The sequence below is a fragment of the Semicossyphus pulcher genome, unplaced genomic scaffold (genome assembly GCF_022749685.1).
Source record: "Semicossyphus pulcher isolate SPU_LCO1_2020_fin unplaced genomic scaffold, fSemPul1.0.p SCAF_17, whole genome shotgun sequence".
In the NCBI taxonomy this organism is placed as follows: Eukaryota; Metazoa; Chordata; class Actinopteri; order Labriformes; family Labridae; genus Semicossyphus; species Semicossyphus pulcher.
The window spans coordinates 9,922,617-9,949,484 of record NW_027211681.1 but is presented as its reverse complement, the minus strand read 5'-3'; the positions used below and the strand labels follow the sequence as shown (position 1 = coordinate 9,949,484).

At 43.0% G+C, this 26,868-nt stretch overlaps 2 protein-coding genes across 3 annotated transcripts in view; one reads left to right on the top strand and one right to left on the bottom strand.

Moving 5' to 3' along the window:
• Positions 1-246, top strand: part of pax5 (paired box 5) — a 48,796-nt gene extending 48,550 nt beyond the window's left edge. For both annotated transcript variants that reach the window (XM_069665347.1, XM_069665348.1), the window contains exon 11: positions 164-246. In XM_069665347.1, the coding sequence (XP_069521448.1) occupies positions 164-246 (83 nt within the window). The remainder of the gene's footprint in view (positions 1-163) is intronic.
• A 17,354-nt stretch (positions 247-17,600) lies between these two features.
• On the bottom strand, positions 17,601-25,827 carry melk (maternal embryonic leucine zipper kinase). Its single transcript, XM_069666149.1, has 18 exons — positions 25,764-25,827; positions 25,390-25,502; positions 25,207-25,292; positions 24,886-25,002; positions 24,637-24,780; positions 24,456-24,524; positions 24,240-24,332; positions 23,885-23,983; positions 22,879-22,947; positions 22,451-22,549; positions 22,184-22,270; positions 21,907-22,038; positions 21,625-21,780; positions 21,204-21,495; positions 19,264-19,360; positions 18,768-18,924; positions 18,576-18,679; positions 17,601-18,487 (listed from the first exon to the last, which is right to left on the bottom strand). The coding sequence occupies exons 2-18, from the start codon at positions 25,466-25,468 to the stop codon at positions 18,310-18,312; spliced, it is 2,058 nt and encodes a 685-aa protein (XP_069522250.1). The 5' UTR covers positions 25,469-25,502; positions 25,764-25,827; the 3' UTR covers positions 17,601-18,309.
• Positions 25,828-26,868: the final 1,041 nt, after the last annotated feature.

The window sequence follows — 26,868 nt, the reverse complement described above, 5'->3', positions numbered from 1 at the left end:
GTCAAACTGGCTTTATTGTAGTGATGTCACCAGGCCCTCAGATCAGAGCACCTGGTGAGCACGGTGACATCATAATCAAGAGATATGAGCCAAAACTACAAATCCATCTTTTGTCTTATGTAAGAGAATGTCATGTAACATTTATTTCTGTGTTTCTTCCCAGGGTCACCATATTACTACGGTGCAACATCGCGGGGGGCGGGCCCTGCTGCCACCGCAACAGCCTCCGCCTACGACCGCCACTGACCCCTCCTTCTGCGAGAAGAGGAGGACGAAGAGAAGGAGACGAGGGAGGAAGGGAGGGATGGATAGCACCAGCATCGCTCAGTACAAACCTGCCTACATACGGGCGACAATGAGGATGAAGATTTCAATGTTTTGACGTCAGTGAAGTTAAATTTTCTTTGTACGACACTTAAACCAACAAACGCACTGCTGGCCTGCAGCACTGACAGGTACCTGAAATTAAGGCCTTCCCATAACACACCAAGGCTGGCATCCCTATCTTGTTTTTAACATCCACATGTCCAACAAGTCAGCAGAGCAGTGGTTGAAAGCGTATTGTGATCTTCTGGGAAAAGAAGTTTTCAGGTTGGTAATATTTTTGATGAAATAATTTAAACAGACAAAATCTCTCTTTCAAACAGTCTTTTTACGCCCCTACATCAATCAATCAATGTTCTATGCCATGCTACGGTGAAGTAAAGACAATCCAATTTTCATCTTTAAATGACCAAAATCAACAATTACATCAACGTTCTAGTCTCTTTGCTTTTGATCCACGCATTTCCCCTGAGATCACAATGCGATATATAAAGAATACCCCACTCTTCTTTCACAACAGACCCTTTGCTAAGCCTCCTTTAGCCTAATGTTGCTATGCCTGTCAAGCTTTCTTTCCTCGCACAGCACCACAGAGCTAACTGCGCTAACGTTAACCATCAAAACTGTAAGGATGTTTCAAATACCCTTCACTTCAGGAAATAATTTAGACAAAAACTCATTTCTAGCTGTCAACTATCATTTTCAACTACCAAAATATATTTGTCGTTGTTTTTAAGCTAGCTAGCTAATTAAGCTAACCTAGCTTATAATCATGTTTATATTTTCAGCCTGTTTGCATTAATACAAAAGAAAAGCATGTGGACTAAATGAAGTAATATTATCTCTGATAATGCTGGCTGGATTAATGCTTGGTCAATCCTGCAGTAGCTACTTTGACGGACATGCTAACGTTTGCAGCTGACCTTAGCGCAAATTCACAAATGGAAATGTGCGCTGCTGGTTTCATTTAAGTTTAAATGAGCACAAAACACAACATCTGTCTCTTATTGTGTTCATTAGCAGTAGCCTAATTCCTTCGTGATAAATACAGCATGTGATGTGTCCTCTGTTATTAAAGGCAGGTGTGTTAGCCTTAGTAAATCTGGCCCAGAAAAGGGCTAGAAGATAAGACTGCAGTCTGGAGTAACTCTGGAGTAAAGCTTGCTGAGAAAAGCTTGACAGGCCTGCCATGCCTTGTTATGGTTGCTACACTGTGTTTTGGTGTCGGGCTTTAGAAAATGGTCAATTTCAGTGCTTGTAGCCACATCCCAATGTGTTTCCCTAATAAGGAAACCTGACTTAAAAGTGGTTTGAATGCCACTGACTGACACACATGCCTTTTACTGAAGCACAGCCTACAATCTGAGCCCCTTGCTGTAAAATAAACACTGTACACTTTCACATCAGACCAAAATCAAACCCCACAGGGAGTGTTTTTGTACAGGAAGGTGCTATCCTCCCTCCCCAGCCAAGATGTAGTCCTGATCAAGAGCTATTTATAGTGGAGGAGACAGAGTAATATATTAAGAAGCTTTTCTGCGCTGCACTCGGTATGAGAGTGAATGCCTGTAATGATTTATAATATGTGTCACGCTGTTGTGCTAGACTAGTGATGATGATGATGACGATGCAGTGAAATATGAAATCTTAAAAACTGTCAATATGAAAAGAAGTCTTTGTTTATGAATATGATCCGACTGCGATTTTCCTGTTTATATTTTGTTGCCTGGTTTCAGTCGACATTGAAAAAGACGCCTTTTTTTACCTGCTTCCTGATATGAAAAAAGAAACGTCAGGAAGCATCGGCACCCTCTCTTTTTCTCACTCTCTCTCGCTCTCTTTCTATTGCTCTCTTTAAACTCCCCAAAGATGGGCCCCCCCTAGTGGATCGGCTGACTAACTACAAAAGCACAAAGAGACTCAATCATCATTTAAAGGCGCCATTTTTCTTTCAGAACCATCAAGTACTTCTTTTTTTTTCTTCTCCCCCTTTTGAGTGCTTGTCCTTGTGCTGTTTGAGACCCTGAACTTCTTTTTATAAAAGCATTGCTTTCGTGAAAAAAACAAGTGAAAATGTTTTTATTTGTTTGTCTCCTGCATTAGTTCTGCGCTGTGACAATGTATGACACCAGGGTCGAGGCCTTACCCATCATGTACAGACAGCGTAGGACAGATTTGCCCTTGAGCACTGGTCTGAAATCAGTGTTATCCCTCTCAAATGTCCGAGGGCCCACCGTGTTGATCTCGTGCGGGGGCAATATCTTCCTAAACCTGTACATAGCTTCCTGTCTCACTTCTGTCCATACAAGATTTGTACAATAATCAGTGAACGAGAAGAGAAGTCACAATGTCGATAGAAATTTTAATGAATCACATTTGAATTTAGATTTTAGTGATGAAGCTTTCTTTACGATAAAAAGACTAAGAGGTTTGTGGTGTTGTTTTAGCCATCGTCTGCAAGTGTTTACATATCTTCTGTTTCTTTGTTTCGGGTATGTGTGGCTGACTGTAGCGCATCAATGCTACTCTGTAGTTTTACTAGACAACAGATTGGAGGCACCAAATCTGCAGCGTGAGACATAAAATATAATTCTATAGACATAAACCTATAAACACTGAACAAAGCTGTTAGTTTCTCAATCTTTGTTGTTTTTGAAATAGTGATAAAATGGATCCTTTTACATTTGTAGACTTTAAAAGTTGTGTGCACACAACTGTAAAGAAGATTCTTCTGACGGCTCGCCTGCTGTGCAGCCAGCGTGCTCCGCAGCAGGAGCCTTTCCTTATTTCTGTCTTTCTCTCTTGATCTTTCTGAGGCATTATTGAACCTGAACCACACCAGCTGAAAACAAGGACAGTGCCTTTAGTTTTATATGTCAAACCGCCCCCCGACTGACCACGCACCTCTAAAACGAATTCAACGTCTCTCCCTGCAACCCCTTAAACAAAACCCTCATGCTCACACAGGGTTTTTAATTATACAAAAAGCTTCCACAAATAAACATCATTCAGCAATTTCAATGCCAACTTCAGATAATATTTTATACACTGTACTAACAGTAACATTACTGCTCTAGCCTATATCCAGCACCCTGTACTCAATCACCATTCTTCATTGATAAACCCAGAACCCCCAACTCAGTCACAGATCCACTCTTAATATTTGCTTTATGGATAGTGTTGAAATCCCTGATGATTAACAAAAAGTAACAAAAAACGAAATATATTCCAAGAAATTATAGTTGAGAAGCCGTATAAAACTAAACAAGGCAACAGCGTAGCACACTTGAAGATGTATGACTGTGAATTCATTTGTGACTGCTTGAATCGCTGCAATACCGCTTCTAGCCACCGGTGGCAGCACTGAGCGCGTCACTCTACCAATACTACTGCTTCCAGTTTAACGACTTTAATAGACCATACCTTAGCAAGTGTTTCATGGATTGGCATGAAATTCAGTATCAACGTTCATGGTCCCCAGAGGATGAATCTTACAGACTTTGGTCATCCTCTGACCTTTCTTCTAGCGCCACCAGCAGGTCAAATTCTTTATTTATCCAGTGAATAAATATCTCAACAGCTATTAAAATTGATTGGTGTAAAATGTGCTACAAACATTCATGTTCACTACTTTGGTTTGTGCAAAACTGAGGTTGAATATTATACCTGCTTAATGTCTGCCTGTTAGTATTGCTTTTGTTAGCATGTTAGCATTTAGCTCAATTATAGAGCTGTTAGCTCTGAGCCTTTGTTTCTACTTAGCCATTTGATATCTTTTTTCAGCTTCAATGTCCCTAAAAATGTTTCCAACCATCCAATATAGGAGTTTTATTTTTCAACGTTCTTCCATAGCAAATTTTTTTAGGTGATCTCTGACTGTAATGTTGCATTCTGGGAGATATCCATGCAGGAATGTGATACAAGGCCCTTGTTCTGGGCTGAACAGGACCCACAAGGACTGGAAACTGAAAAAGGTCACAAAAAATACAGAAAAAAGGCCGAGCAGTGACAGATACTATAGAAGTCTGTCCATTGATATTACTCCTTATTCAACTAGAGCGTCTTATAAATTAATTACACCCTTTTTCACCAACACACACACACTGATGTGAACATGAAGAAGTATTGATTAAAGTCGTTCTCCTTGAGGAGGCGAATCCAGCCGTGCCTCCCGTGTCCGCTCGCAAGTAGCTGCGAAACCAAACCGTCCATATTCGCCGCCCCGTTCCCTGGTGTAGCCAAGAATCCACTGATACATTAACAGGATTATTTGTTAACCATGCATCTCATAGTGACACGGCTTGCCTTGCCATTGCTTTGACCTAATTGGTTCACATGTGGAGAGGAGGAGTTCTCATTGGCCCGCGGTTGTTTCGATTGGCGGCCGTGACATTGACTGCAGCGTTGAGGGGGGACTGTCATTGTGGGTGGTGGTGTAGGAAGCACGGCGGGCAGAGGCCACACACACACACACATACGTATAAGTACAGACACGCACTCTCTCTCCCTCCCTTTGTCCTTTGCGGAGTGTCGATCGCCCCCCCCTCTCGTGCCCCCGTGTTCCCCAGGGGAGGCCAAACCTGCTGTGCCATCAGAAGCTCCCACCGTCTTTTTCTCCCCCTCCCTCCGCCCTAATCTCATCATATCTCAAGCTCTCGTCCCTCCCTCCTCGCCTCCCCTCCTGTAGAACTGCCACACCACCAGGATTAGGAATATTAAAAGTATTCTGTTGATTTCAGGCCCGTGACCTTCCTCCAAAAGTCCTCCGTCGTTCCTCAGACAGCCTTATTAATCCTTTTCTTACTTTTCTCTCTGACTATTCAGACGTAATGCTCACTGTCCTGTCAGAAACCCTGCATGGGAATGAAGCGGGGTGTTTTGTGCCAAAGCGAGGTCATTTCAATGGCAATATTGCTGCCGGTCGGTATCTTTATTTGGCGAGAAATATTCTGTGAGATTGCATCTATTCTTCTGTTTTCCTCCCTGTATTTAAAGAGCGCTTAAAGCCGAAACACCAGTTTCAGATCAAACGAAGACACTTCATCTCCAGCTTTGCTACACTTTACTGTCCATGACAACACAATCGCATCACCCCGCTCCAAATCAAAAAGGAAACTGAAATAAATGCAAATGAGGTTTTTTTTCCTTTATTATGATTTCTCAGCGCCTGACTGTATCTCAATATGAATCCATAAAGATGGCTACTGCCTCGGTGAAACCTGAGGGGATTTCAGCATCACATCTTGACAGCAATTAGTGGCACAATCTGTTTCATGCTCGCTGATATAACTAGGCTCTGGACAGATCTCATACTGAAGTGTTCCAATGTTCTGTACATCTTAATATTATTCAACTGTGGAAGAGGAGACGTACATACGCAGGACTCAGCCTACAAAAATCAACTGTGCTTTTTAAGCAGATGTTTCAATCAAAAAAAAAAAAAAAAGAGAACATGATTTTTCACCTTACTGTGGCCTTTCGTGTAACAATCTGGAGTTTTCTTGTGTCCATGGCTTCCTATCTGGGGTGTTAAAGAGATACTTATATCTGTAAAAAAACAAAAAAAATGAACAAAAGACAGAAAGAAAGACATCCAACGAAAATTCGGTTTTAACAATTCAGCTTCTCGAAAATCCAACGCGACAAAAAGAAAACATATCTGTAACATTCACCAAAGCCTGTGATGCCTGTTTTAAATGATAGATTCTTGTACAAAAAAACCTATAAAAGAGCAGAAAAGACTTACAGATACAAACACAAAATGAAGATAAGAAATGCCTTCAAATATTCTGGAAAGGGAGGATTTAAAAAAAAGTAAAAGAAAAGCTTCTTTAAGAAAATGTGTATGTTTTTTATTCGATTTTCTAGTAGTTGCAAACAAAACTTGGTGTTTTTTCTCTTCGTGTGTCGTGTGTTGTCTTAATATTTGAATGTATTTTACTGCAGTGCGAATTTGCCAAAGATATCATATCACTTGATTTCTCTCTCTGATTCTGTTTTCTTTATTTGTTCCCAATTCTGTTCAGAAAACTGGAAATAAATTGTGAATTTGATATTACGCTTATTTTTCACATTTCTATTGTTAATATTATTGTTATTTTATTTCCTGGGTTTATGTGAAATATTAAATTGCAGTTTGCTTGATGCATCTCCTCATACTCAGTCTGTGTACCTGTCCATCCGTCCACCTGAGTGACTGTTGTTGGTGAATTATTCCATTTATGTACCTGTAATGTGAAGCTAAGAAGTAATTATTTGTAAATATTTGCCATAATTTTATTGGTCCTTCAGAATAAAAAATAATTTTTTGGAAGTTAAAGCTCCGGTGTCAGTACTTAGACACACACATCCTGATTGCTGCTCTAAATACCACATTCCTCCACATCCAGACAGCGGAGACTTCCAGAGCAGGAGGCTGCTCGTGTCTCAGTGTGACCCCGCAGCACAGCTCTCATCCTGGGCACACCGATCTAAACCCCTCCCTCTCCTCACCCCACCACTCTGAGTCAATGTAGTGTCCCACTGCTGCAGTCTTGGCTGCGGGCCGAGTCCAAGAGGGGGCAGAGGTGTGTGTGCGTGCGTGCGTGTGTGTGTGTTAAGATTAAAGGAGGAGTGGTGGGAGGAAGGGGGGAGAAGGGTGATAATAGGACACAAGCCGCGACATGGCGACAACACGCCACGCACACAGAAAACAGCACAAACCCAGCTTGAGACACAGGCCGGGCTGTCCGCGGCTTGGGTGCCTGCCCAGGACACATGAGCGGCACGGTGCGCCTTTGTGTGTGCATGTGTGTGTGTCCTTTTGGTTACATGCCAACTCTAGGCAGCCCCGGGTTGTGAAAGAAATCATAAAGCATTAAAACCTGTGAAGAAGTTAACAATGAGTGTTTTATTACAGCGAGCAGGGCCGGAGCAAGCTCCTACGGGGCCTTGGGGCACACTGAGCTGTGGGCCCCAGTGGGTCCTTCCACACGAGTTCTTCCAACCCTTTTTTTCCCCACAGGCCTAAACAGTATATTTGTGCTGACATGCATCCATGAACGAATGTGCCATTAATCAAACACCAGAAACTAATTATCACACATAACGGTGCCTTCAGGGCCCTTAAGGTAGACGTTCTCCCTCTGTGCCTTTGACGCATGTGACAAAAGCACAATGATATAAAGTTAAGGAGGAAAGGAAGGCCACGCTAGGAGACGACATTTGGCCCAACATGCATTGTGTTTGTCTGACAGCTGATGCAGGATCTGTCAGGTCAGTGTCTGCCTGAGGTTTGACAGTGTTCACTTAGTTAGAAAGCAGAGCCACACCCTTTGCCCTCTTCACTCTCCTGCTATTGCTTCAGATTACATAACATGACTAGGTACTGACATGTTCTACCTCTCCCCCACCTCCTCCGCCTCCTCCTCCTCCTTCTCCTCCTCCGGCTCCCCATACAGGAGCAGGAGAGAGACAACAGTGGTACTTATGGAGGCCAAGAAGTCATGCAAATTAACGTCAGTCAGCATCGGTATTTTTTGGCCCTCCAGAGCCCCTGCAGGGAGGAGGTGTGGGGGCCAACTGAGTATAATTGGGCCTTGGCTGATTAGTGAAGAGGGGCTCATACAGGAGAGGGGGGGGGGGTGAGAAGAGGAGATGCTGAAGAGATATTAGGAGTGAGAGAGGGGAAAGAGGAGAGAAACAGAAATACGGAGAAAAGGACGGAGCAGGGAGTGTGCTAATACACGTGCTGCATATTCATGACTGCCGCTGCGTTAGCATCTCTGCTCTCTCTGATATCTTTGCTCTCTGTACTGTTTATCTCCATGAGTGCTTTTGTCCTGTATTCAGAAGTAATTATAAGCAACAGGCAGGATCAATATTTGTCATTTTGTATTCTTTATTTTAAGGATTCATTATGCTTACAACAATTTAGTACTTATTTCATAGATACATCTTTCATTATAGTTGTAGTAATACCAAAGGCACTTCTGAAATGTATGAACATGCAGAACGTTATTATATTTGTATAAAGGACTCAACGCCTAGTGGTCATACGACTGGTGACATAGTATTAATAGCAGAAAAGTCTACATCAGGAGGTGGATGTGGTGGTAAAGAGGTCAAACAGTTTTCACCCAGGAGACCAGGGTTCAGCCCCTTCTACACTGCCAGATCAAGGCGTGAGTATTACGCCTGTGTTACGTCTCGTCTTCAATGTAAAACACTCGGAGGTAGAATCGTGGGATGAAGTCGTTCCGCCTCCGAGTTGGCAACATGAGTTGGCATCAGAAGTAGTAACAGAGGCGGAACAGAGGTGAAACAGCGTCAGTGTAAACATCTGAGCCGGCAGGGCTGAACAGCGCTGTGTGTTTGTATGTGATTCCTTGCGCAGCCGGCACTGCTTGGTCTAATGTAAAATGGTAAAGGCGGTGTAACGGCCGAGCTTCGTTACTACGCTGTGGTAGAATTGCAATGTAAAAGGGGCTCTTGTGTCTGAAAGAGAAAAAAGTCAAAGTTGAGTAATATTAATCAACATACGTTAGGTCATGATCATAACTGATCCTACCTTCTTCTTTTGTAGTTTCCTTACAGTACTGTGTTTTAACCAAAACCACACCTTACTCCTAACCCTGTCCGGGTCATTCTGTTGTTAAGAAACTTCACAATGCTAACATTAGCCTGCAGAAGTCAGACATGCTACATGCCAAATTGACACCTCAATTGTCCCTAACCTTATGGTACTTCCTGCATTTCACTGAAAGTTGGGTTTCAAAGTAAATCCTGATTTTGTCCGTAATCGTCCAAAATGAAGAGATTTACTCAGGAAGTGGGCTCTGGTAAAATAAGTTGTAATAAACCAGAATTATACATAAGTAAGATTATTTGTAGGTCAAATGTAATGTTTCAAAGCAGTGGTTCCAATCTTCAAACAATGTATTTTTCTTTGTAATCACATTTTACAGCCCCTAAAATCTCACTATTGGCTGAATTACACATCACTTAGTCCATCCATCTATTTTCTTCCACCTATCCGGGGTCGGGTTGCGGTGGCAGCATGCTAAGCAAGTTAGCCGAGACATCCCTTTCCCTAGCAGCAATTTCCAGCTCCACCTGGGGGATCCCAAGGCATTCCCAGGCCAGGTGGGATATATAATCCATCCAGCGAGCTCTGAGTCTACCCTGGGGTCTCCTCCCTGTTGGACGTGCCTGGAAAACCTCCACAGGGAGGCGCCCAGGAGGCATCCTAATCAGATGCCAGAACCAACTCAACTGTCACACAAACTTTGATGAGGGCCTGCATACAGACATTGCTCCATTTTTAGAGATTTTTAGAAGATTATTTTTGGTAAGATAGCTGAAGAGAGACACAGGAAATATTGGGAGAAGAGTAGGGAATGACATGCAGCAAGGAGCTAAGGGTGGGAGTCAAACCTGCAGCCGTTGCATCGAGGACTATATATATAGCCTCTGTACTCCGGGCAGCTGCTCTACTAACTGAGCTAAACCAGCGCCACCAAAATGAGGCGTCAAAGTAATTGAACTCCACCTGTTTCCAATCATCACCTTTAATCATTCGGTTTCATTACTGTACAACTCGAGCAAGGCTTTTATAATCCACAGAGTCAGAGAGAAGCCGGTCCTCTGCTGCTCTGACTGTCGGCTCATCAGAGGCAGAGAAACTCTGACAGACTCGCAGTGAAAAAATGTGCTTTGACCTTTTCACAGAAGACATTCGGACCTCACAGAACGAGCTTTTACATGCCTCTCATTGCCCTTTACAGCAGCGTCCATGTTCACACACACACACACACACACACACACACACACTGGAGTCACAGGGATGATGATAACACAGTGACAGTGGTAAGGATGAGCGAGGTTTGTACAGAGTGCTTATGTGCCGTGTTTCACTCATTAAGGCCCCCCGGACACACGGGATGACGAGACACGTAGTTCCATGTAAAGTTTTTCCTCCTCCCTCGGCCCGTCACTCACAATCACTCGCTCACACAGATACTACATGTAACAAATGTCAGACGTGAGTACAGTGTGTGTGTGTGTGTGTGTGTGTGTGGATGTTGGACCATTGACAGGCATGGAAGCAGCTTGTTGAACTAATAGCCTAACTAATGTGTCTACATCCCCTCCCTCCCCCTCCACCTCCCGCACCCCCTCTCCCCTCTGCAAAACTGACATCTACAGAGAGAGGAGCGCGGCAGAAAAGAGAGAAAGGAGGAGGAAAAAAAGGGAAAGAGGAGTGGGTTGACAAGCGGCAGACCCTCTCGCCCTCCCGTCTGACTCTGTCTATCTCCCCCCGGCTCCCTGAGGGTTTGTCTCTGAGGATAGTGCTATGATGAATAGGCCTGTCTAAGCTAACCTAGCGGAGGCCAATTAGAGAGAGAGAGAAGAAGAAGAAGAAGAAGAAGAAAGATAGAGAACAATGAGAGAAACTGAAGCAGAGGGAGAAGAGGAGACGGAGAGGGGAAGGAGGAGATCGAGAGGAAGGGCAGAGAGGTTAAAAAGGAGGTAGGAGGAGGACTGGGGTAAAGTGGAAAGTTTAAGACAATGCATGTTGGGAGTACTGTTGTCTGTGTGTGTGTGTGTGTGTGTGTGTGTGTGTGTGTGTGTGTGGGCGAGCTGTCAGTGCTGAGGGAGAGGCAGTGTGAGAGGGGTCGGCCTCTGAAGTCTTAACCTCGTCTGCTGCTGCAGGAGAGGCTTTGACAGCAGAGACGCACAAACAGGACTGACCCTCGCAGCACACTTCCTCCTCCTCCTCCTCCTCCTCCTCCTCCTCCTCCTCCAGAGAAACCTTTCACTGCTGTGCTCCCCGTCTACCTCACCCCCTCTCTTATGCCTGATTATCGTCTTAGAACTTAATACGTTAGCAGCTAAGCTAAACTTAAGCTAAGCACATTAAGTTTTGACCACGGTTTGTTTTGCTTAAATATGCTTATGTCTTTATTCTTTCTATTAAAGGGCCAGTTCACTGATTTTCAACCTCAGTCCTATCATGCTATTATCGGGAGTTAATACCATTATGGTAGAAAAAAATACAATTTGGCTCTGTGCCTTTGGAGGACGCTATCCGCTTCTCCAATGGGCCCTGGAAAACCTCCACCAGACTACGTAAAACGCCTCATCTGGCGGAGGCCAGGGAGCTCGCTAAACTACACTTCCTCAATGTAGGACGCCCGCCTCCGATGTCATGTCTCGTTCAGAATCATCAGGTTTGTAATGTAGACTGCAGACCTGAAGATCTTTTAGATAATCCACCGGTATATTCTCATCATATTTCGGATTCTGTGCCACTCTGAGCCGTTGCCTGCAGCGAAAACGGTAGTATTTCACTCCAGCGTCTCTCGCTGGGCCGTTCCTTTCAGAGGGAGGGGTGCAATGCATGCTGGGTGTTGTAGGAATGTAGAATGGGCGAAACCACAAACTGTTTGTACAACTTTCTCCACAGCTATGGCGCCAATTTCAAATATTATTGCTATCGATTACAGAGAACACCAGCTTTGACTGACAGGGGCCAATTGCTCCTTTAATGTTTACTGTAGTGTTTTTGGACTACATTTCCCAGAGATCACTGGGAGCTGATTTAATTTACATAAATTTGATCCACTGTTTGAGATTATTAAATCCAAATCAAAAGTCTAGCCTAGAGAGCTATAATGTAGAGTGGCGGACAAGTCAAACACACTGCAACGGCCCAAACTGTTTCCATTAGGAGAATTAGGAGGCTTTTATTTTGGTTAATTTATTTGCAGCATTTTCTTTTGTTTGCTGGGTTTGTGTGTTTTTAACTATTTGCTGTTAATGCATTGATAATGTTTTTTTTTAGTTGCAGTTTGTTTTTGACTAGTGACATATAGTGATGAAAAATGGTATTGATGTCAATAAAAGCAGTGCTTTTCAAATATATTCTCACACAACATTGGTATTAAAGCTTATGGCTGCATTAGCCTCTCAATTCCTCCAGCATGCCATCATTACAATATATCTGGAGCTCTACCTACTCCTGAGGGAAATATCTGGCTAAACTAGCTAGTTAGCCAACTGCTAAATGCTCCCCTCTGTGCACTAGCTGGCTGCTAACTGTGTCTGTGTGCCGCTGGTGTACAGGAAGGTTTACACCACAGACATTTTCCTGCTGTGGCATAAGAGCAGTGACAATGAACCAAAAAAAACAAAGTCTGGGGCAAAAATAAATAAATAAAACAATGTGCTAAAAGAAATTATAGAAGTTACAGTTATAGCTAGCTAGATAATTTAGGCCCAAGGAGCTGAAAGTCAAGAAAACAGGAGAATTGGAGAAAAATTGTTGTGTTTAATATATTCTTCTCTGTTAGCTGTTAATGCATCTGTTTAAGCTTTTTGCGAGCTGTTTTTCAAGTTGCTTTTGTTTTTTACTTGTGCATGTGTTCCTGAAACTGCAGCCTCTTTCTCCAAATAGAAAATCGTTGCACGGCTTTTGCCATTGTCGGCCACTGTAATAATGGCTACAAAGTATATTTATAACTCTTATGAAACCGTGTCGACATGCAAACTTCTCCCTTCTACCATCCTTTATGCATGTGGTGTGATTGTTGCCGTGGCTCCTCATGTAGGCCCGGTCTGGCCAGGGATCACTAACACTTCCCCGCCTGTGTCTGCCGAGCTAATTTCCCTCCTTCAAACAAACATTTGATAAACGACCTCCTCACTCTCCTCTGTTAAAATAGGAAAACTCTCCTCTCTTTCCTGCAGATGATCTCTGTGCTCCTCTCTCCCCCATCTCTGAGACAATTACAAACATCCCGCTTCCCATTTATCACCAACAATTAAACAGCATGGACGGAGGCTACTTCATAAGCAGAGAGGAGAGCGGGCGGAGGAGCGGGCAGAGACAAATGCGAAAGGAATGAAGTAGAGTCAACAGTGGGAAAGAGAGAGGAAGGCTTACAGCACAATTAAGGTTTTTAATTCTCTGCTTGAGTGGGCCGGTCCAGTCTTTATGCTAATTAGGATGCCACGGCCATGTAATAAATCTCTATGATCCAGCCTCATTTCCCCTCTGTCTCTCTGTCTGTCTCGTTCACACACGCTCACACACGTTTACAACAGCACACAAAGTTCACCCATTACTTTTTACGGCTGCGTCCTCAGGCTGGAGTGTTAATAGTTTTGATAAAATTGTTTTTCCGTGCAGTTTTTAATGCTTCCCTGAGATCTGAGAGCCTCACGCTGTTTACTGCTTGGCCAAGCATTCGCTGCCTTACACCACATGTAGTTTCTCTCCCTGTTAACTTCCTTTATTAGTGTTTTTCAGGAATATGGTTTGCATGCCCCGCGCTGTATAAACACACACATTTAAAGGCACAATGAATGCAGCAAAAAATGATCTTATTCCTTTCTGTTTTTCTCTTATCCACTCATCTCCACTTGACAGGCATGTCTAATGATAACATCTGCAGATGGGAAGAAAACAGCACAACAATCCGCAGATAATTGGGCGGCCCTATTTAAACACGAGTGGAGAGCAAATGAGAGAGATAGATAACCGGACAACTGCAACTAGCAGATATATTTTCACCCTCATTTAGGTCACGAGGACACACACTAATCAGTGCTTTTTTCCCCTGTTGCTTCCTACAAAGTTTCCCAAAGCCAATTTAAACACACATACTATGTAAAAACAGCTGCAGACGTATGTTCATTAAATAAATGGAGCTTAAAGAAGGTCTGAACAAACCAAGGTGGATTTTTAATCAAAGAAAAACAATAAGAACGTTTCACAGCAGGACTCAGCCAACTCTGCGACCAAACAACCTCAGTCTGGATTTAAAGTGACGCTTCTCCGCTTTCTTCTGCAGCTGCAACATTTCCTCCTTAGCGGTGTCGCTGTCAGCCATTTTGTGGAGGATCAAAATGGCCCCCACCCCGATCACCAGGGCCAGGTGAAGCAGGTACAGGGCGCCGTGCAGACAAGTCAAAAGCAGGGACAGGCAGACAGAGGCAATGCACCAAGGCCAGGCCAGGAGCAGCAGCAGGGAGTGATGGAGGGAGGTGAGGACCAGAGCGGGGACGGACAGGATGAGTCTGAGGAGTGTGGAGGTCAGCCAGGAGTACAGAGACAGAGGAGATAAGAGGAGGGACACGGCTGCCGCACGAGAGGAGACGGCCTAAAAGATAAAAATGAAACATAAAACTGTGATGAAAGCAGTGCTTCTATATCTATATTTACGCTCTTTAGCTCTGTTTTTGGTCTCTACCTACTCCTGGGGGAAATATCTGGCTAAACTAGCTAGTTAGCTAACTGCTAAATGCTCTGTGATCTGTTTGTAACAGAAACACTGTAATACAGCGCAAGTGGGACTTAAAGGGGGGCATTATGCTAATTTCAAGCTTCATGTTTCACTCTGTGATACCTGTGGAGTAGCTTAGCATAATTTTCAGTTAAATAAACTCACTCTGGGCAGGCCCACATACAGCCTCTGCCTGAAAAGACTCAGTCAGCTCCGTCCATTTCAGAAACCCCGCCCCTACAAGCCCACTTTCTACTGATTGGCCTGCTCTCCGAGGCTGCACTTTGTGATGTCACAAAGTTCAGCGTGTAGAAAAAACTGTGTGAAACCTGGTGTTCACAGCAGCCTGCCTCCAACATACTTTTACCTACAGATTTGAAACTTCACCCACGTTTAGTCTGGACATCCAACACTGTAACATTATATATATGTCGTAAAATGTGAAACAGCATAATACCCCATCTTTTAAGCTCCTGGGAGGAACTTTCAGTTTGCGTCGATTTTGGCGACTCCTGCGGACAAAGCAGTACCTCTTTTCTCTTTGCTGATGTTGTCCTGTACATTAGTGTTGTGACGTTCGCAAAGGATCCGATTCTTTTGAAGGACTCTTTGGTCCAAATGATGGGAACTGAGTCATAGGTGAGAGTCGTTCTTCTTATAGTTGTGCCCAAATTTCACTGCCTGCCCCTCCCCTTAAAGCTGAATTACCACAAGCAGCTTTTTTCAACTGCAAGTCCACTATACTGGGTCACGTGCAGCGGAATCATTTTACCACAACATAGTGTGAAATTATAAGTTTGTTGTTTTTGTTGTTGACATCTCTGTAGTCAGTTATATCATAAAGTATTGGCAAGTCAATTACACTGATTAATTGTTCCTAAATTATTCTGCTGTTTCCTTTCACATTTCAAAAGCGCAGAATTTTAAGCGTGTGTGTTGACACGGTAGAATATATCTCAGGCATTTCGCAAGTCTGAAAAAAGAGAGCGATGAGCGGCTCTTGGATAGGAACGGAGCCATAAGTTCCGGCTCCCTTCAAAGAGCCATAGTTTCCAACACTACTGTACATGCTTAAGTGATGGTTTTTAACATAAAATCTCATCTCATCTCTGCTTTCTTTAACATTCATATGCATCACTCACTTTAAATTTCTGCCCTGGAAAATATAAACAAAGGCAACGTGAAGTTAATTGCTTCGACTGACACCTACCCCCCGTCAGCAGTTTCAGGCATTAAAAATAACTATATAGAAATAATCAATCTTGTCGCTGATGGTCTGGTTTGCTTGGTTTGTTTCATAACCAGTGAAAAAACTGCTCACAGGAGCTTTAACTAACTTTTATCATTCCTTTGCATCAACTTACCTCACAAGGATTTCCAGTGTCATCAGGCGCCTGAGCATTGTGAAGCCCTGAAAATGAGTAAAGATATGCAGTCAGAGGAACTGAAAGAAAAGAGTTTGGCTGACAATGAAAAAAACAAGCAGAATTGTTGGACTAAATCAGTATCACCACTTTTTTCAGGAAACATGGACTCACATTGGAACAGAAGGGCGAGAGCGATGGCCAGCAGAAGTCTCATTTCACCAACACACCTTTACTCTCACAAGCTTGAGTAAAACAAAGGAAACAGTTAAACAACGCAGTGATTTAATAACTCTGCAGAAGTTTAATTTATATCCCTACTTACCCAACACTGCTCCCAAATCAACGTACTGGCTCCTCTGCAGGTTTCACACTGCCCTGTATTCTACTAAAAGTCTTTAATTCAATAATCCTCCTCAGGACATTGTGCAAACATGCTCTCCTGCCCTGGTTCTCAAACCAGGCTGGGCTGGATTTTTCAGCGCCACCTGTTTGAGTGGAGGGACAATGAATCATTTCATGCATCTCGTAATAATTAGTGGATATCAACAGGATTTAAACCCTGGATTATCAACCTAATAGTGCTTGTTAATAGTGAGACGTTATACAACAATATGAGGCTTCAAATTCATCGTTTAGAGCCACATTTCTAACAGAATTTTTTTTGAAAAAGGTGGCTCATGTTGTTGTCTTTCTCTCGTATTATTTGTACGAAACAGAGGAGAGGAATAAACAGGGTACAGTGAGCAAGGAGGGGAAATCCTTATGTGTGAAAAGGTGTCAGCTCGCTTTTATTCCAGCTGTTGTACACACATACACACACACACACAGCTCTGATCCTCCAACCTCCGCCCAGCAGGAGTCGTTACACCATTGAAAAATTATGGAGGAAATCAGCTGAAGATGTTTTTTCTTCATCTGCCCAACCTTCACCCCTGTCTTAAACTACCGTGCCCACCACCCACCCTTCCTCAGACTCCATTAAGGTTAAACCTCCCCTTATCATTACCTCAACCCCCCTGTTGCCCTATCCCTCCCTGCTGAGATGCCAAGGAGAACCTGCCACTAATAAACGCCAGTCAGCTGCAGCTCTGTTAGACTAAGTGGCATCTCAGTTAGAGACAGGAGGGGAGAGGAGCGGAGATTCGCTGTGATCAGATGTTGCAGGCAATGATCATCATTATATAGTCGTTCAGTCAGTCATAACAATCACACTCCTACAGCCGCTTCTGCCATAACAATGATCAGCCACCATTGTGAGTGTCAAAGATTAATCATTGTTCTTCATTTGAGTTGTAACAGAAATTCTTGTAGTTTAATAACCAAAAGTTTTGTCAATTATTCAAACATAAAAATGTTGAATTTTACTGTTTTTATTTAACGTGCGCTCTCAGATTGATGAAACATCACAAGTGTTTGACACCTTTCACCACTTACTTTACTGGCAGGGGAAAATTAAGCTTATCTGTCACCATCAAACTGTAGTAAACGGGAGTGAAGACTAGAGGAACAGAAGGACGACGACAGAGTGTAAAACACACCACTGCTCCATCAAACTGCTGAATGAAGAGAAAAAAAGCACATCTGATGTCAAGGAAGTAAATAACTGCATCTCAATCATGTGTCTCAGGCGTATCACATTAACCACAAACCATTTATTCTGCTCCTTTATACGTCAGTAGACTTCTTACAGACACAATGTGACAGTTTAAAAACAAGACAAGCACGGATAAGAAATAAGAAGAAGACGCTTCATACGAGACGAACACGTAAAACATGTCAGGATGGGAGGAATGTAAACACATGTACATCAAAAAACAATGACAGTAAATTAGTAATGCTCTGCTTCTTTCTGTTATTCAATCAAGTTAAGCACCTGAACAACAACACCGAGACATAAATATGGAAATGCGTAGCCAGAAGGTATGCTGTAAACAGCGTTGTTACATTTCATACATATACACGTTCGTCTCCAGAGGATTGACCGAGATCAAATTCATCTGAGGAAGAAAGGAAGTAAAACAACAATATTCTACATGTTCTAATGTAACATGGTCTCTGGGCATTGCAGGCTGGCCTGAGGACAGGTTTAAATATTTACTCTGGATAATTAAGGACCGATCATTCATGTGCGATACCACCTCTGCTAACAAGCCTAAAGACAGCGTTTTTAACCCAAACCTAATCTGTGAGGATCTTTAACATACTGTGCCTTTGTTGATTGTGGCTTCATCTGGCTAACCCCCTGTTTTGTATTCTGTGTGACTGGAAACCACAGGTAGTCATTGTAGTCCAGAGAACCCACAACCATGGCATCTTAGAACAGGAAGCGATAGTGCAGGAAAGTGCATAATTTAGATGCTGGATGTGGAGAGGATGTCTTCAACCAAGTGCTTGTAGACCCAGGCGTCTCCCTTCAGCCTCTGGCGGCGGATGCCGACGACCTCCGGCCTCTGCAGCAGGCACACCTCCAGCTCAAACTCCATGGTTACCTTGCCAAAATCACCATATGTCCGACACTTGAGGGTGTACCTAAAGACGACACATAAACATTTAGACTGGATCAAAGACTGTTTCGACTAATGACAAAAGGTGGATAAGACATGAATGTTTTTTTTACCCTTTCTGTGTGAAGTCGATGTTCTTCTCCGGCAGGATGGACAGGATCTGGTTCAGCACCTGGTCTGGGTTGATCTGACTGGTCAGAGTGACGTTATACTGCGCCTAGAGAAGCAGACACAGAAGTGTTGTGATGTCTCGATGCTTGTGGGTGACAAAGATGTGAAACAAGTTGTGTGCGATTTCTCTATACCTTGATCTTGCGCGGGCCGTCCCGCAGGGCTCGTCTCTTGCTGGGAGTGAGCATAGTGATCACTTTGTCCAGGCCTCTCTCCAGGGAGCCGAACATCTTCCCGCTTCTCTTCTTCTTCCCGCTGTCTCCCGTAACAGCCAGGTCCAAAGAGCGAGACCTGGGAGGAGACAGGATCCCATGTCGCTTTGAATGTTAGAGAATTTGATAAAACTGGTCTTTCCAAATCCTACAGCTAGTTCACAGGTTGACTGATTTCAGTTTAAAGAAATAGAAACATGTTTTTGACACTCTTGTTTCTGCCAATAACATATTGGTAAAATGGCCCCTTTGTATTATGGTTCCCTAAAGATTTCATCAGCCCTAAATGTGAATTTTGGATTCCCATCTTCCCCCTTTCTTGTCAGTATATCTATTAGGCCGCTTACGTACTCGTCCCCCGACTTCTGACTCCCTTTCTTTTACCTCAGAGCTTCCATCCATCCAGCCACACACTCACCTCCTCTCAGGACTGAAGGCTAGTACTTCGATGTTTGCGCTCTCCTTGCTCTCTGTTTCTTTCTTCTTATGTTGCTCTTTAGAGGCACTGCCTCCACCTACAACACACACAGAACAGAAACACACACATAATTGATTCATTTCACATATAAAAATGCTGTTTTTTTCTGTGTCTTACACTTAAATAAATCTTATATAATTGGGTTTTGGACTAACTGCAGCCTTTTAAAGGAGCAATTGGCCCCTTGAAAAAGCCTCTGTCAGTCAAAGCTGGTGTTCTCTGTAATCGATAGAAGCAATAATATTTGAAATTGGCGCCATAGCTGTGGAGAAAGTTGTCCAAGCAGCTCGTGGTTTCGCCCATTCTACATTCCTACAACACCCAGCGTGCATTGCGCCCCTCCCTCTGAAAGGAATGGCCCAGCGAGAGACACTGGAATTAAATACTATCATTTCACTGCAGGCAACGGCTCAGAGCGTCGCAGAGTCTGCAATATGACAGGAATATACCGGTGGATCATCTAAAAAATCTTCAGGTCTGCAGTCTACATTTCAAACCTGATGATTTTGAACGACACATGACATCGGAGGCGGGCGACCTAAATTGAGGAAGTGTAGTTTAGCCAGCTCCATTGGAGAAGCGGATAGCATCCTCCAAAGGCACGGAGCAAAACTGCATTTTTTTCCTACCATAATGGAAGCATAAGCTCCCCATAATAGCATGATAGGACTGAGGTTGAAAATCGGCAAACTGGTCCTTTAAATATGTGAGGCAGATTTGTACAACATGATGCAAAAGACATGAGCAAAATAATTATATTTGCTGGAAAACAAAAAATAGTTTGTGGCTTTAATATTTCCCTTGAAGTCACTTCGCATCTCACTTACAAACAAAGACAAAATGTTGTCCAGAGAATAAAGACAGATGATTGTTCAAACCTCAAAGCTCTTCAAAGGGAATAAACCAGGATGAGGTTAACTGAGAAAACGACCACTACAGCCCTTTGCTCTTCTGCATAGAACTGGCTGTCTTTGACATTGATGTTGTGAACACAAAGGTTTGGTATACACAGAGACAACACACACACACATACACACACACACACATACACACACACAAAGACAGAGCTAGGCTTTAGTGGCAAGAGAACACATGTCACTACAGCCCACGTGGGACAGTGAGCAGAGGAAAGAGACAGCTACACCTGTCACAGCACACGCCTAGGGACAGACACACACAGAGCACAGTTTGTGTGTGTGTGTTTGTGTGTGTGTGTCAGAGGCAGCGTGTCGGCAGCACTGTAGCTCAGAGAACAGGAGGGTGCACAGAGAGCAGGAGCCAGTTTTCACAGGGTTTAACACCAACTAGGTCAGCCGCAGCGCGTTAGCCGGTTTGTGGCCGAGTTTAAAGAGGAAACCAGAAAGGCCGGACATCTTTGTCACTTTGACAAACAGTTAAGACTTTAATGATCCTCCACTCATATTAGCGTCCTTCATTTATAGATAAGTGAAAAGAATTAGCCTCCTGATAATAACCTCACCTTTGAGTTGACAGTGATAATGTGTATACAAGTGTGTGTGTCCATTTTCCAGAGGCACAGTGACAGCTAAATCATAGAAATATGAGTGGCTTTGCAATAAAAACAGGTCCAATAAATGAGTTTATTACCAGAAGACAATTTACTTGCAAATGTGGGGCATGTGGATGTGGCACTTGTGATTATGAGAGCTGCATGAGACCGAGGGAGGGACGGATAAATGAAAGAGAGCAACGTGGAGAGGGGCAGTTGTAATGCAAATAATCTAATAGAGATTGAACTTCAAGCACTTGTTTGGAGCGAAAAAACAATTATAGTGTACAAATAAACTGCCTGATGAAGTGAACCTGCATTGTCTGTACTTCATTACTCCCACTGGGTGAGTAAATGAGACTTCTCTTACCTTTAGGTGTGACTGCTTTGGTTTTAGAGCCATTGATGTTAGCATTTTGATTGGGTGTGGTCAGCACGTTCTTGTTGGGTCGTGCATTCTTCTTGCTGGACACAGGAGTCCGAGGAGGAGGCAACGCGAACATTTCAACATCTTTCTCCTGCACAGCCACGTTCTCCTTGTTCTCACTGATTCGCTCCTGGTCTCTGTCGCTCCTCTCTTGGCGGTGCGGTGCCGTTGTTCGGCCCCTCTCTGGGGTCGGGCTATAACCATATCTCCTCTCCACTGATGGAGATGCTAGTCTCTTTAGGGATACAAAGAGGAGATAAATGCAAAATGAGTAGAATTCTCTGAAGGAAAGGGGCGTGACTCTCTAACACCACCGCTCAAAAGGTTTAAAACCTAAAGTGAATATGGCTTAACATTCACATACCGGGTTCGGTGCTCCATCTGGCTGACCCCTGACGCCCTGGGGAGTATGTTGTGTAACTGAAATCCACGGACAATCATCAATGTAGTCTGAGCACAAATCCAGAGAGCCCACAATCACTGCGTCTTCATCCTCGCTGTAGTGAAGGGCTTCTCTAGTCTGGGAGCAAGAGAGACAATAAGATCCACAGCAACACATGGAACTGGGAAACAGTAAGTTACAACAGGTACTGTAAAGACGGTCAAAAACCCAAAGCATTTTGGGAGTTGTGATCCTGAGTCTGACCTGTATTCCCTGGTGCAGAGGAGAGCAGGAGTCCTCACAGACCGCTCGCTCAGGACGCAAGCGGACAGGTTTGCCCCTCCGCTTCTTTGACAGCAGCAGCAGGTAGGTGGCTGTGGTCTGATCATACCGCCACTGCAGGAGTTGAGATGCATTAGTTTTCATGCTCTCTATCTGATATGAAGTCTATTATGTTTGCTCTGAATTTGAAAACAATTAACATATGCATCTTAACACAACAAAATCAACTAATCTGGATAATAAACATCAGGGCACAGACCTCCTTGACCAGAGCTGTGGTGCTCTCCCTCGATCGCTTCATGTTGACGGCCATCTCAGTGATACAATCCTCGTCTATGTGGCCCAGCTACAAAAAAGACCCAGTGTGTACACATTAAATACAACACAGATCATTCTGTGTGTGAACCAGAACAGCAATTAAGTGCCCATAAACACTTAGACCCTATAAGGGTGATTGTGATATTTCTGTTTGTGGTTATTATTTTTGAAACAGAGGTTTCATGTTTCAGTGTGTGTGAGTGTGTACCGGCTGCCTGCTGTGCCACTCCACAGGGCTGTTGTAGTCCTTCATCACCCAAGGATGGTCCAGCAGCTGACGAACGGCAAGACGCCGCTTGGGGTCCACCTACAGGACACACACAGAAACTACAACTCAGGATACAAAAGTCTACACATCAAACCGTCTGAAATATACAGAAGAACATGCTGTTAAAAAAATAGAGTTAGATAGTAGTAGATAGATAAAGAGTTAGATATTTTTTAATCCGATTGTGTAATTTGTAAATTCCTTCGACTCATCTATGATGTGACAGATACACTGGAGCTAGCTTCAGTGTTAGCATTTAATTGCAATGATGACTTTGCAGTTAAATGCCAACTCTTGAAGTGAAAAAGGCTAAGACTCAAAGAAAGGGGGAACTTAGATTGGATGAAACAAAATGATTGATTATATACCTGCATCATCTGGTTGAGGAGGAGGACACTACCTGGAGAGAGCCACTGGGGGTTATCATATTTGCCTCTCTGAAGACAAAAAAAGACACAACAAATTATGAGATAAAAATACACTAGAAACAGAAACAAACATAACTAGGGATGCACGATATTGGATTTTTTGCTGATATCCGATATGCCGATATTTAAGAACTCCTTTAGCCGATTACCGATACCGATATTTTTTTCCCGCACACCTAATTGCAGAGATCATCAACTCTCTTCTGTATTGGAATCAGCGTACAGTGTAATGGTGATACTCTTATCACATTTGTTACAACGGTCGGGGTGACGGGTCTTGAGATGGTTAATCAAGTTTGTAGTGTTGAAAGACTTTGCCTTGGCTCCTCCTCGCATCACCGAAGCTGAGCCGTCATTGCAAATAGCAGTTTTGCGATCTATTTCGGACACTTTGAAAAACTTCCACACCACGGACATTTTGGCTTCTAACTCTCTCATGCTGCAGGTAGACACACGTGACGTCATCACGCTGCGCCGCGCAGGTCTTCTTCGCGCCAGGAACATTGCGCCGAGGTCGGGCATTTAATCAAGTATGCAGCAGCCCATTATTTTATAGGTTAATTATATCGGCGGATATCGACGTGTTGGCCGATATCCGATAGTTAATTTTTAAGGCAATATCGGCCGATACCGATAACGTGCCGATAATATCGTGCATCCCTAAACATAACAGCAGCCAAGTCTGGGATTTTCATTTGATAGCGATATTTCCAAAGAGTGATGAGTGAAACTATGGGAACATATTACATGAAGAAAATGGAGACAAGATATTTAGGAGCCATTAAGAAAAACACTTTGTATAACTATCTAGTTTTTTCACAGGTCAAATGATTAATTATCACATAGAATGAAACTCATGTTTTGCATTTAATAGTTTGGATTCAGGATGCCAAAGGATTAATTCTCAGATATCTCAGACTGTTGGGGAAAATGCCAGCGCTCTTACTGTAATCTTCCTGTAGAGGACCATGCAGTTGTCGTCATCAAAGGGCAGGTATCCACAGAGCAGAGCGAACAGCAGCACTCCCATACTCCACACATCAGCCTGGAGGTTCACACATCAGCACACAGCAGCGTTTTAGCTTCAGGTGTTACAGTTAGGATTTCACAGCTCGGTTGCACCGAGTCATGCACCAGCAAATATGGTCAGGACACCATGAAAGAGCAGAACTGTGGAACAGGCAGGTAATCGCAACTTGAAGTGTAAAAAACAAATGCAAGTTTTGTGGATTTAAATGAGGACATATCTTGAAATCACAACCCTGATTGCTCTAAAAAGGCCCCCCGCAGGCATCTCTCACCTCTGAACCAATATAAGCTCTTCCCTGGATGAGTTCAGGAGCAGCGTACGCAGGGCTTCCACAGCACGTCATCAGCTCATACCCCAAACCTCCCTGGGAGAGACGTGATATATACAGATTTATAGGCACTAATGATTATGTAAACACTTATATTTAAGCATCAGCTTCCATCTGCTATATCCAATAGATCTATAAGACATGAATATTGTGATGTACCTTAGGTTTTGCACACAATCCAAAGTCAATGAGTTTTAAGTTTTGGTCTTCATCAATCAGCAAGTTTTCCTACAGTTCAGAGAAACAAGCATCAGTCATTAAATATATATTCAGTCACAGAAAAGTAGTACAAATTTTTTGTACTTTCAATCTTTCACATGCAATCAGTGGTTGTTCTTACCGGTTTGAGGTCCCTGTGTGCGTATCCCTGACTGTGGACGTAGGCCATCGCAGACACAATCTGTCTGAAAAACAACCTGGTCTCCTCCTCAGACAGACGGTCCTTTGCTATGATGTAGTCAAACAACTCCCCACCAGGACAGTACTAAGAGGGGAGAGTGGGGACAGACAGGAGAGAAGGATGCCCAATGATTTAATATAGCAACATCATATTCAAACTGACTGTGTGTCTCTGTGTTTGTGCACTTACCTCCAGCACCATGAAGATCTGGGAGGAGGTCTCTATGACGTGGTAGAGACGACAGACATGCTGATGACTCAGGTTCTTCATGGCCTCGATCTCCACCTTCACACGGGGCAGGTCATCCTGAGGTGAGGAACCATTTGATAATGATGTTAAAGTTCTTCATCAATTTTGGGTTTGGAAAACGTTTAAAACAGGCTATAGATATTTTATAAACGCCTGAATGTCAATGTTCTTATTCTTTTTGTTGAATGTTTTTGTTTTGTGTCAGGTTGCCTTTTCCATTCAAACATTTTCCACAATGGACAAAGGGTCTCTCTGACTTACCCCTAGATCCTTCTTGTTCATGATTTTAATGGCCACCTTTTCTCCTGTCAGGATGTGGCGTCCAAGTTTGACTTTAGCAAACCCTCCTGAGAACACACACAAGGTTCATAACAAACATTAGAGAGGTTATGACAAAGATGTTTCTTATCATAAAACACGTAAAAGTGTAAAGTGTGTAATTACCTGACCCGATAGTCTCATAAACCTCATAGTATTTGTAGAGCTCGTCGACTCCGCGGTGCTCCGTCCTTTCCACAGGCATCCTCCCTGCTCCAGCCGCACGTTAAAAGACCTTCCTGCGGGGGAGAAAACGGTTTAGAGTAGCAGCAGTATTAGCACTCAAAACGTAACACATTCAGCTGAAATACAACATCTCTTTTTATATTCACAATAGACGTCAATGTGACGCTTTTCTACCGAGCTAACCAATTAACGTTAGAAAATAACTAAGTTAGCTCGCGAAATCCGAAAAAAACGGTAATACTACCAACAGGAAAACATGTAAGGTACGTAACTAATAGATACGTGTTTAACTCTTCTTGACATTGCGAATTTACCTGAATTTGTATGAAAACGGGAGAGGAAGAAGGTCAAATCAGTTAACAACCATACGCCATTGAGAAAAGCCCTCTGGCAGAGATGTTTTGTTACTGAAGTTTGAATTTCGCACGTCGACGTTGACTTCATTTCCTGCTTCCGGTTTGTGCTTCGCCCGCCCCCTTGTGGTGAACAATGGTATTGTGGCCATTTAAGAAAAATGGCACGCGGTATTTATAATAGGTGTTAATTCAATTGTATAAACATTTAGTGACTGTTGTTTATAGTGCTGTATCGCAAGTCATTTTATTTTAGTCTACCCTCAACATTTGACTTGAATATATAGTAGTGTGGATAAATTACTAGAAACACCTCTCTTTGTACATGGCCATAAAGTTGAATCAAAACCTTTCTATAATAAACAAAAAACTACAGTGTTATGCTCATGCAGGCTAATCAGGGCCATCTATTTTGGTTTTAACTAGTTATACCTGATTTTACTGAATAATCATTAATAAATTTGACTAAATACTGAATACATGGATACAATAAATTCAGCGTAAAAAATGCCCTGTTTTATTATTGTGTTATATAATTAGGGTAAATTTCAATGTATGCATTAAGTATAATTTTGGATGTTGTAAGTGGTCAAGGAGGACCTGGTTTTTTATCTTTGTCTTAGCTTTGTGCTATGCGCTGCAACTATTTGTCCATAAAGCCATTAAGTCTGCCCTTCTACATGTTTTTGGCAAGGCAAGTGTCATATGTGGTGCACAGAATACTGACCTGAATGCGCCGACAGTGACAAGGTAAAATAGCTCTGAGAAAGCATTTTCCTGTCATGGTTTTGGAGCACTTATCTCCTCAGAGGGAAGGGACATTGTGTATCGATACAAAGATATTTTAATTGACCTTAAATATCTTACACCGAATTACTGTCAATTCTCTGTCGTCTTAGTCTTCACAAGAATACAGTACATCCACACAGGGTGAGATGCATCACTGATTTATTTCATGATGTAATGGCCTTATAATTTACTTTATATCAACTGTAATGGACACCTGTGTAATGACCAATGCAAATGTTAAGGCAGCACTTCCCACCACCATCAAATCATGAAACAA